Source organism: Piliocolobus tephrosceles, chromosome X (genome assembly GCF_002776525.5).
Source record: "Piliocolobus tephrosceles isolate RC106 chromosome X, ASM277652v3, whole genome shotgun sequence".
NCBI classification, from domain to species: domain Eukaryota; kingdom Metazoa; phylum Chordata; class Mammalia; order Primates; family Cercopithecidae; genus Piliocolobus; species Piliocolobus tephrosceles.
This window is the reverse complement of record NC_045455.1, coordinates 13,678,073-13,689,200: the sequence shown is the minus strand read 5'-3', so window position 1 is coordinate 13,689,200 and position 11,128 is coordinate 13,678,073. Positions and strand designations below refer to the sequence as shown.

The 11,128-nt window shown below is 50.0% G+C and overlaps 1 protein-coding gene across 1 annotated transcript; it reads right to left on the bottom strand.

The window, feature by feature from the left end:
* Nucleotides 1-681: 681 nt before the first annotated feature.
* ZIC5 (Zic family member 5) lies at nucleotides 682-9,600 on the bottom strand. Its single transcript, XM_023218081.2, has 2 exons — nucleotides 7,827-9,600; nucleotides 682-3,538 (listed from the first exon to the last, which is right to left on the bottom strand). The coding sequence occupies exons 1-2, from the start codon at nucleotides 9,355-9,357 to the stop codon at nucleotides 3,096-3,098; spliced, it is 1,974 nt and encodes a 657-aa protein (XP_023073849.2). The 5' UTR covers nucleotides 9,358-9,600; the 3' UTR covers nucleotides 682-3,095.
* Nucleotides 9,601-11,128: the final 1,528 nt, after the last annotated feature.

Here is an 11,128-nt window from a genome sequence, read left to right as displayed (position 1 = left end):
TAACCTTTCAGAGAAACGCTTATTGACATTACTAGCAATTGCTTTCAACTATTTACCTTTTATCAGTTTTGTATCTGCTAACAAAAACACAAGCAACCATCCAGCCTTGTAAATGTGCATAGCCAAATACCTGCATTTCAGCCACTTGAATATTTTGCTGCCATGCAAGAATCTAATTGTTCAACACACCTGCCCCAAAATGCTGAGCTTAAATTACCAGTAGCCACTCAACTTCCAGAACAAACTACAGTAAAATTGCATCTTGATCTCCCACACCATGAGAAGCATTCGATGCCCACTACTCAATTTCATTCAATACCTATCTCAGCCCCTGACTGATTTTGCTTTCACCTTCTTTGTGTCTAGAAGCCTCACTGTCTCTCCCTTCACATTTTCTTCATTCTTTTTTTTTCCTTTTGGAGGCTGGGCACCAAAGAAATGCTAAAATTCACTTTTTGGCTTTTCACTGATTAGAATCACTCAGGATATTACTTATTTTAACAAATAAATGCAGTAACCCAAAGATTTATGCTACTGTAAGTATAACCTGCAAGGCTTAGTCTTCAAAAATATCTTATGTTTCCTAGATAAGCTTGTAAGTTGTAAGTTAAACCAGGCTGCAAAAATATTGTATTGCTTGGGGAGAGGCTACGAAATCAAGAGATCAAGGGAAGACATTCATCCATTACCTGTTCTGTTTGTATGAGAGATATGCCATTAGGTAAAACATAAGCAATAATAACAAGAATACCTTTATTAAATTTGTTACTTCATAATCATTCTTGCTTGCTCTCTATTGGAGGTACACATTTTTTTATTTTAGGTGTATCAAGAACCAATAAATCTGTGGCAAAGAGTTAACCTATGCATGGTAAAATACATAAAATACATATTCCTTTGTTTCATAATAAATAAACCTGTAGCATAATAAAGAATAGTGCAAACTACCATTGAAAAAGTTGTATAAATAAAACAACTCATTATACATCAGGAATATTTTGTTCTAATAAGTTTACGATACATAAATTATCCCCCCAAAAGTTCATACCTTTTCTATTTGAAAGGGCTTTGAAAGTGAGTAATATGAAAATCAAATAAACTTTGCAAATGTAAAATTATCTCATATTCAAGTTTTAAGGTCTTTTTCTTTATAAAGGAGGGTCTGCATGTTTCATATTCACCCTAACAATCTGAAGACAACATTGAAAGGCTTTCCAAGTGACAGCACCATGCACTGTACTAGTAATATATCTATAAACTATATATAATCTCATCAACACAATGCAAAAAAGACATGCAGGAAGAGTCTTGGTTTTCACATTACGTTGTTCATTCAAGTAAGCTTAAAAATATATTTTTCCATTTTCTTTCCTTTTTTTTTAAAATAAACCATGGGTCATAAATGACAATCTTTCACCAAAATGTATAATATAATTCTTTGGTGTGCTTTGAACTCTTCCAGGAAAAAAAAAAAAAAAGGATGATGTCTGAAAATAAATTAATTCAACTGTACAAATAATAGTGTTCACATACAAGTTATTAACAATGACAAGACTATATCAACCACTCACAGCATACAAAACAAATTTCTACAAACCCTGGGGAGGGGGTGTCTTCAGGGTCTCTAAGGATAAATTAGTGCTCTTTAGTATATCTGTATGATGTTTCTGATGGACTACATTTTGCACAGGAGATGTGTTGTACCAACCGAAAATAAATTGACTAGGAGTTATTGTCCTAGGTCCTTGACCTTTTTTATCCTAGCTTGACAGCTCTGGCAAAGGTCACACATTCATCAGTGTTTGGTGGTAACTATAAACCTTTTAAAAATTATAATATGTAGGGCAACTCCCTCCCCTCTTTTAATGTAAATCATACACTTCACACACTGTCATTTTTAAATGGATTCCAGTTTGGTGTGCTCAGTGCTCAGGTGGAAGAAAATGCATTAAAATGCAGTTTCAGGCATTGAAAAATAGACTTTTTAAAAGGCCGATACAACAGTATAAAAGAGGTGTTGGCCTGTTTTAAAAACAACAGCTTTAAAAAAAAATAGGGATGATGCCATCATTACACCTCCTCAAGACTTGACTGTGAATGTTGGCATCCCAAAGAACTTAGGATTGAAAACAGAATCTCTTTATTACACAAGAACTTTGGACACAGTTAGGAGAGGCAGTATCTGAGAATTCAGATTAAAAAGAAAAAAGAAAAAAAAAAAAAACACCATACAGGAAAAAGAAAGCACTTGAATTTCTTCTATTTTATAAAATATCACAGTTTCACAGTTGTCTTATTGCAGCAGCTTTTCTTCTCTCCACTTTTGCTTGAACAACCACAGTAGCACAAGATATGAAGACATATTAAGGTTGCTGCATCTTTTTTTTTAAATCACACAGTAGGATACTGAAGAAATAATCCTGTATAAAAATACTGTGTTAAGGTGAGATCAGTAATAAAAGAGTGGAAATTAAAAATTACAAATATTAAACTCAAAGGGTTTTTACAAATATTTTTGGACACAGGTACAGTCCAGGATCTGTTGGCAATGCAGCAGGTGTGTGGTTTACAATCAAGAGGCCTTGGCAGAATTAGGGTCCAACGAGGAGGCCCAAAAGCAGCCCACGGTATGGTGTCAAAGGCATTTGAGAGGCACTCCGGGAAATGCAGAGGGCCTTGTTGCTGTGTTTAAGTTCTGACTTAATGCTCTTTTTCTCCCTCCTTTAAAAAAAAAAAAAAAAAACATATATATATATATATATATGACATCGGCAGTGTGTATCTCCATTAACTAATCTCTCCATTGATTTTCCTTGGTACAATTTGCCCCCAAGCCCTGTCCTCCTGCAATGTACAAGTCCAGCTTGGTTGTTTTTTGTTTGTTTTTTAAGGGGGAAAAAAAAAGGCCCAAATATCTTAATTAAATTAATTAAATGTACAAACACCATAGGGTTTCATACTGAATAAATAGGGCTAATTAGACCCGGTGGCAAGTCTGAGTCACGGGTTTGTCTCAGGCTCGGCATTGTCTCAGGTTAGGATGTGGTCCAAGGACTCCAACTTATTATTTCACTTATTATTATTAATCATAAATTCTAATGTATCGTCCGCACAACTTCAGGGTTCCCGTAAATTTCCTCATCTTCAGACTCAGAGGTGGTTCCGTTGCTGGAAGGGGTGTGGAGGTGGCTGGGGGCCCCACTGGCCTGGCAAACGTACCACTCATTGAGGTTGGTCACCTGAGGGGAAAGAGTGCTGGAGCGACTCCTGGCTGGGTCCAGCACGGGGGACAAGGGGGCACCCACTGGAGTCCCCACTGACGAGTAACCAAGGGGTCCTGGAGAAGGTGGTGGGGACTTGCAGTGAATCTTCATGTGCTTCCTCAGGGAGCTTGGGTGAGTGTAGGATTTGTCACAGCCTCGAATCTTGCAGTAGTAGGGCTTGTCACTGGTGTGGACATGGGAATGTTTCTTCCGATCACTGCTATTGGCAAACTTCCTGTCGCAGCCATCAAATTCACATTTGAAAGGCTTTTCCCCTGCAATGAAACACAGGAAAGGTCAACAATGGCTTTGCAAGACCCCTGACTTGAGAGAAATCTTGAAGCAGAACCAAGGTTGTGTTTTTCCTATTCTCCCAAAGACCAACTCCCAGCCTAACTCTTCTTCCTAATTCACAAAAGGGAAGGGATACTTCAAGGATGGGCCTGGATTCCACTGGCCTGGTGGCTTTGCCTGGACCTGGGCTCCTGAGAGGCTGTCAGCCCCTGCAGTCCCAGAGGGGTCAGGGTGAGATCCCCAGTGCTGAGCTAAGGGCCAGCATGTAACACTGAAACCCACCTGGGACCCGCAGACCCCCTCCCCCAACAGACACACTCCCCTCAGGGTCTGTACACTCAAAAACACAAGCAGGAGATCCTCCTGTCAAAATAAACACAAAATGATACTTCCAAAGCCACAGGCGGAAATAAACATATAAGAAAAAGAGAGAAAAGCAAACACATACAGTAAATTAAAAGTAAACTGGGGTTACAGTCAAATTATAATAACGGCATTTCCTTTCAGTGTTCCCCACAATTTCACTGATGGAGAGGGGCAACAGGAGAGAATGTGGAGCTGGGAAAAGGAAGGAGGTAAAACAAAACAATGTTTTTCTTTAGAAATAGAGGCACCTGTGAAACACACTCCCACCACTAGATTTTTACAGGGCTAGCTGGGCAGAGAATAGGCTGTTGGACTCTGCATTCTACAGCTTTCCTCACTACTTGCAGGACGGTTAAGAGCACAGCAGAACGAGCTTTAACAAACATTAATAAAGACCACAAGCCTTAGCAGAACCTACTTTTATGCCATAAGTATATTTACTCTCACAGCTCCCTACATTGCTTACTAGTCAAAAAGACTTTTAAAAAATTAAAAAAGGCCAGGGTCTTATGGCCTATCACCTCCTTAAACTGGCCTAATCACCCCACAAACACAATGCCTTTAAACACAAGGCCTCTCGTCCAGGAAATGGAAATACTTAATAAGACAACTAGAGAAATTCAGCCACACTACATTTTGGTGTTAAACAGCAAGAAAAGGAAGACAACAGGTAACAGTCTAACTGAATTTTCCCTCTCCCCTTGGCATCTCTGAACTTGATATAGTTGAGTCCATAATTGAACAAGTCATTTCATACATATTATTGTATTAATATTTTCCTCTTTTAGGTAATAATTTAAAAATAAAGCTGAATTTCTCACATTTCAGCAACTACTCTGGTGATACACTAGGTAGGACATTTTCTTTTGTTTTGGATAACTTATTTTCAAAAAGAAACTATTAAGCCTCAGCTTAGTGTACATACATTTCTGTGGTGAATTTTCTGATATCCTCTGCACAGATATGTTACTGTAGTGAGTTTTTAAAAAACATTTCGCCAATGATAACTGGTGCAATGGCAGAGTATGCTAGCACATCTGAGAGTATTCAGGCAGGTGCCTGGAATTTAACTTTCCCTACCTGGAAATACTGTTTAAAAATAGAATTAGATATTATTCAAATATGCCTCCTACAGTGATGTATAAAGAGAAAAAACAACCCCATGATAATGACAACCTGTAAAAATTCTCTGTAGATGAGCTTCAACAAAAACAAAGCTAATCCCTTTTTATCAAAACATCAGTAATTTGTCCTGATTTCTATATTACACTTTAAGCGTAGATAAGACCAAATTAACATCATATTCTTTTTAAGAAATTAAAATCAGCCTTTTTTCAATATGGAGGCGTAATTACGTGGGTTTACTCATCCACCCTACGCGAAAGCGCAATGCTGTTTTTTAGCATGCTCGTGTTTCTATCCAACCTACGTATCCCGGGTTGTGAATAAACGCTTTGAACAGCGCTAACTCCTCTACTGCACATGAAAAAGGGGAGCAATTAGACTCAGGAAAGGGAGAGATGTCGTGGAAGGAAAGGTGGAACATGAGGGGTAAATAAAGAGGTACACGAAGAAAACAAGGCAAGGGCGATGGAACGGCCTATGTTGTTCAAAGGGCCTAAGGGGAATGAGCAAATTCTACCTAACTAGAAAGGCTGAGAGACCTCAGTGTTTACATTTAAGATTCTGACAGACGAGTCACGTCAGAATTTAACTATTTACAGAGTTTGAGAGCTGGAGCCTGTGGGAAAGTAAGGAACCACTTGCGGACTCCGCCAGCTCCTAGCAGCTTCCTCTCCCGAGAGCGCGAGTCGGCCCCGCAGGACGGTTATAAACGGAATTGGGGGCACGTGGGTCAGGAAAGGGGCCTTCGGGAGTGGCCCAGGGATTAGTCTCTTTGATCAATCCGTTCCGGGATCCCGGATAACCCCAAAAAGGGAGAGCGGCGTGGCAGGGAGGGAAGGAAGTCCGGATGGGCCCTCTCAGGACACAATGCCCAATGGCTGAGCGGCCCAGGGACCGCCAGAAACACCAAGCACGGGCTGGTGTCTGAACCCGAGGCGCCTGCGCCCCTCGCGCAGGGACCTCCACGCTCCACTTGGTGGGGCCCACGCGGCCGCTGGGAGGGGGCAGGAAATGCAACCGTCCGCGAGACGCGGAGCCAAAGACCCAAATGACCGCGGGTCTCCCCGGCGCCTGGGGTCCCCCTCGCCCTCCGACCCCACGCTAGCGCGCGCGCCCCAGAAAGCCACTGGGGACAAGGGGCAGGGAGCGACCTGTCCCGCCGGGAGCCCGGATCGGCTTCCGCGCCCGCAGCTCCCGGCAGCCGCAAAGAGAAGGCCGCTCCCCTCGCGAGGCCTGGGCAGGCGGGAAGGGCCCGAGGCCGCGCGCAGCACCGCGCTTGGGGTTCCCTTTGGGGGCCGGGCTGGGGAGAGGCTTCACGGTCCCTGGATCCTGCCCCGCCGAGAAGTGCCGGGCACAGGAGCGAGCAGCCGGCTTAGCCGGCCGGGGCGTTTTTACGAGAGCCTCCTGGGAAGTTTCCTTCTGGAAAAATCATTAAGGCGGACTGATCCCGATTAGAGGGAAACCGGGCTCCTGGGAAAACGTGCTCCCCGCCGGCCATCAGGCGGCCCGCAGGAGCCAGGCCAAGGCTCCCGCCTCGGGCCACCCCGACACTGCCGCCCCCGCAGAGCCCCGAGCGCCCGCGGCCCGAGCGTGGGCCCCGGCGGCTACCTCCTGGCCGCGGCAGCGCCGATAAATCTGCCAAGTGATTACTGAACGTAAACTCCAGTTACTTAAGTGTCCTCCGAGGGGTAATCGTGTCTGTCCCTATAAATCCCGACTGCGTTCGCGCTCATCAGCGCTTCCGCCCGACGCGCTCGTCCGCTTAAAGGGGGCACACGACCCACAGGGGTCATCCACCGCCCCGCGCCGCAGCCGCCCTCCTCAGCCCTGCGGGATCCCCAGAGGCAGGGCTTGAGGTGGGGTGGGAGGGTCCCCACGACGCCGGTGGCTCCCCCCCAATTCCACGACAGGGTAGGCCTCACCGATGGCGGGAGGCTCGGTCCTCCTCCAACTACAACCTTCTCTACAAGGGCAGATGTCAACTCCAGCACCCCTCCAGGGCGAGTGTGATACTGCGTGTGAGGGGGCGCGCGCGGCGTGTAAATGATGTGAGTGTGAGGACACACAAGTGTCGGTGTCGCGAGAATGGAGTGCAGGCGCAGGAGGATACGAGTGTGTAAAGTTGTGGGAGACGCATGCAAGCGAAGGTGTATGTGAGGAGTGTGTCACAGTGGGCGAGTGCGAGTGGTCTCCGGGGGCCCGAAAGCGCATTCCTGTCTTCCCGGAGGTGTCCCTTCCCCTCCCGGAAGGTCTGCCTCGAGCGGCCCAAATCAGGCAGCAAATCCCACGCCCGGTCCTCGGAGCGCGGCGACCGCGCGGGGCCTACGACCCGGTGGGAAGAGAGGCGCTTGCCGGGGCGGCCCCGGTCTCTCTTTCCATCGCCCTTCCCGACTTCCCAGAGCCGGGCGGGTAGGGGCTGCCGACCGTCCTGGGCGCCTTCCTGCTCCAGCTGCTGCTGCGTCTGCTCCGAGGTGGCGGCGGCGGCGGCTGGCGCGCGTTGCGGATCCCGGCCGAGGGGCTGCGGGCGCGCTGGAGACTCCGCCGTGTAGGAACCCAACGCGGGGCCTGTGTGTGCTATCGAATTACTTATTCATAGAAAAAAAAAGGGGGGGAGAGAAAAAAAAAGAAGTCACATGTCCGGGTTATACGTATGCGAAGAGAAGCAGCAGAAGGAGGAAAAAATTAAGGCGAGCAGGAGGAGGAGGAGAAGCAGCGGCGGAAGTGGCGGCGACGCAGGAGCTGGTGGCGGCGGCGGCGCGGCCGGGGACAGACACCCACCTGTATGAGTGCGCTTGTGGATCTTGAGGTTCTCGGAGCGCGCGAAGACCTTGCCGCAGCCCGGGAAAGGGCAGGGGAAGGGCTTCTCGCCGGTGTGCACGCGGATGTGGTTGATGAGCTTGTATTTGGCCTTGAAGGGCTTGCCCTCGCGCGGACAGTCCTCCCAGAAGCAGACGTGGCTGCTCTGCTCGGGGCCGCCCACGTGCTCCACCGTGACGTGATTCACCAGCTCGTGCATGGTGCCGAAAGTTTTGGAGCAGGGCTTGGCGCCGCCGGCCGGGGGCGGTGGCTGCGGCGGCGGCGGCGGCAACCCGGCCAGCTCGTCGGGGTCGATCCACTTGCAGATGAGCTCCTGCTTGATTGGCTGCCGCATGTAGCGCAGGAAGGCCCCGGACGCCCCTGGGAGGTGGGGGTGGTGCTGGTGCGGGTGCTGCGCGGGCGCCGGCGGCGGCGGCGCCGGGGGCGGCGCGTGGTGCTGCAGGTGGGGCCCGGGCCCGGCCGCTGCTGCGGCCGCCGCAGCCGCCAGGTTCAGGTTTAAGTTCACGGCTCCGTAGCCGTGCAGGGCGGCTGCCGCAGCCGCCGCAACCGCCCCGTAGTGCGCGTCCCCCGAGCGCGGCGCGAAGGGCGGTTCGGCGCGGCCATACAGCTCAGCCGCTGCGGCTGCTGCTGCTGCCGCCAGCCCCAGGCGCATCTGGCCGTTGAGAGGGTGCGGGTGGCCGCCGGGGGCCCCCGGCGTGTCGTGCAGCGCGGGGAAGAGCGCCGGGCCGCTGCCGCCGTCCGGGCCCGCGTAGGTGCCGCTGGCGGAGATGAACATGCCGGCCGAGTGGGGAGGCGGGGCTGGGTGCTGGGGGGAGCCGGTGCCGGACCGCTGCTCCCCTCCGAGCGGGGCCCCGTGCATGGCCGCCGCGGGGGCCGTGGCGGAAAGGTCCCTCCGGAGGACGAAGTCCCTGCTGTGGCCTTTGCCGCTGCTGCCGCCGCCGCCACTGTTGGTGGTGGTGTAGCCCGAGAGGGCAGGAGGAGGAGGAGGCGGGGGAGGGGGAGGGGGTGAAGGGGTGGGAGGAAGAGGAGGGGCTGGGGGCGGGGGCGCGGAGGGCTGCGCGCCACTGCTGCCCCCGCCACAGGGGTAGCTACCCGCGCCGGGGTGCACGACCAAGGCTGCAGCACGGGCGGCGGCTGCCGGAGCCTCGGGGTGTGCCGGGAGCGCCTGGGAGGGAGGGCTGAGGCCCAGCGCGCTCGCCTGGGCCATGTGCTCGGGTCTGAGCGGAGTGGTGGCCACGCCGGGGTCAGCGCCCAGGTCCCGCGGGCGGACGTGCGCGACGGCGGCGCCGAGTTGGGAGTGGGCGGGCGGGCCGGCCAGCGCCGGGAAGCCTGTCATATTCTGAAGCGGCTGGACCTGAGCCGTTGCCAAATCCGCTAATCTCAGCGCTGGCGGGTTCCTCTTGCTCAAAGGGGGCTCCATCAGAACTACACAATCAGGCCCATACACCCTCCCTGGGGGGACTTTTTTCCCTCTGCCCGCCTTCAAAAACATGTATATATTAGGCGCTCTTTAACTTCTTTTGTCCTGGCCTCCTAACTCTGCTTATTCCTGTTCCTACTCTATCCTCCAGCGATTGGCAGAGTGAACACCACATTTGAGCTGCACGGTGGGACCGAGATTTTGGAAATGGCACGGGTGGGATTGGAGGGAGCCGCGTGATTGGCAGTAGCCTCGGCTGCCCGATTGGCTCTCGTACAGGCCCTCGACCCAGCGGGGATCCGCCCCTGTGCTCGCGGCCGCCTGCGCTCTCGCTTGGCGCCCCCTCCTTCGCTGGAGCCCCGCGTCCCCGCCTCCCCAGGGATGCCCAAGTTGCACTTGCAGAAAGTTTGAGCCTGGCCTGCGCGCGCAGCGCGCCGCTCACCCTTGATGCTCCTAGTGGAGCGCGCGCCGGCACGCGGGCAGAGGGCGCGGGGTGGTGAGGGGTTGAGGATTCCCAAGGGGCAGTTCCAGTTTCAAACACCTCGGCCTCACTTCTCGCTGTGTGCCTTCTGGCACCCAAGTACTTTCTACCTCCACTTCCCTTGGGGGGTGGAAGAGCCCTGGGCTGCTCTTTGGGAGAGGAGGGTCCTACCTGCAGTGGTGATGCTAGAAACTTCTGGTTTGGACACCCTACGTGCCTAGCGCTCACCTAGGGCGCACAGACAGTAGACGGAGTGAAGAAGGTAAAGTCTATTGGTTGCAAGACAACTGGAGTGATTTGGCTCCGCGAAACACCAGGTGAAGTCAAAATAAGTCTTTCCCCCAAAGGAACCGTTTTGCCTCGACTTTTTAGCTCATGGAGTCCTTTTCAACATGGTTCAAAGGAGTTGACTGGAAGTGTAATCTCACTACTCATCGGTTCTAGGTCTGCCACTTCCAATTAGATCTACAGTAGGGGCGGGGGACAGGAGATCGGGCAGCAATTCTAACTTTTGCCTTTCGGAGATACAGTAGCAGGGCAGGCCAAATGGCATCTCTTCAGAGACAAGCCGCTAAATGAGCACCGTCCTTTAAGCAGAATTTCTCCTTCCGGTCCAGATCGCAGGCCACAGTCCACAAGTATGCCTCAGTTTCTTTGGTCCACAATGAGAACTGATCCAATAAAGTATTATTTTGACATCAAGAAATATATTTGCTTTTTATTTACTGATAGAATAATCTTTCGCCTTCTTGTAGTTTTCTAATAATCCAGTCTACCTCTAAGATGTCTTATTTGAAAACCGTAAAAACTGGCTTTTAAAACGAATCCCATCCCTTTCCAGCGGTTTGGTATCAAATCGATTTTTTAAAAATAGAAATTCCCTCCTTCACTTTTTGGTGGGTGGAGAAATGTGGGACCCTCCCCCCAAATTAGGGGTTTTACTTCCCCAAAGTGTCCTTTTCAGATTTTAAAAGACAACATTTTTGAAATTTGTGATGTTCCAAAATGCTCAAATATTAAAGTCAGGGTTTTAAAATTTGTATTTTGCTGCCATCTGAACATTACTTGTAAAAAAAAAAAAATGATAATGATTAGAACGTGATTTTTTTCTTTGGGGATACAATGAAACATGTTTCCAACTTAATTCGTTTGCAGTCCAAGTAAAAGTAGACTACACAAACCCGTTATCGGGGAGGTGGCCCTGGGAAGTAATCAGAAATATTCTCAAAAGAGTTGATTCGATAGCGCTATTTACATTGGTGTGAACGATGTTTAACAGGGGGCTTCGGTATAAGACTTAGGAATGTCATTTCTTTTATAAAACTGACAAGCAAACAAAGACAATGCTACCATCAAATTTTA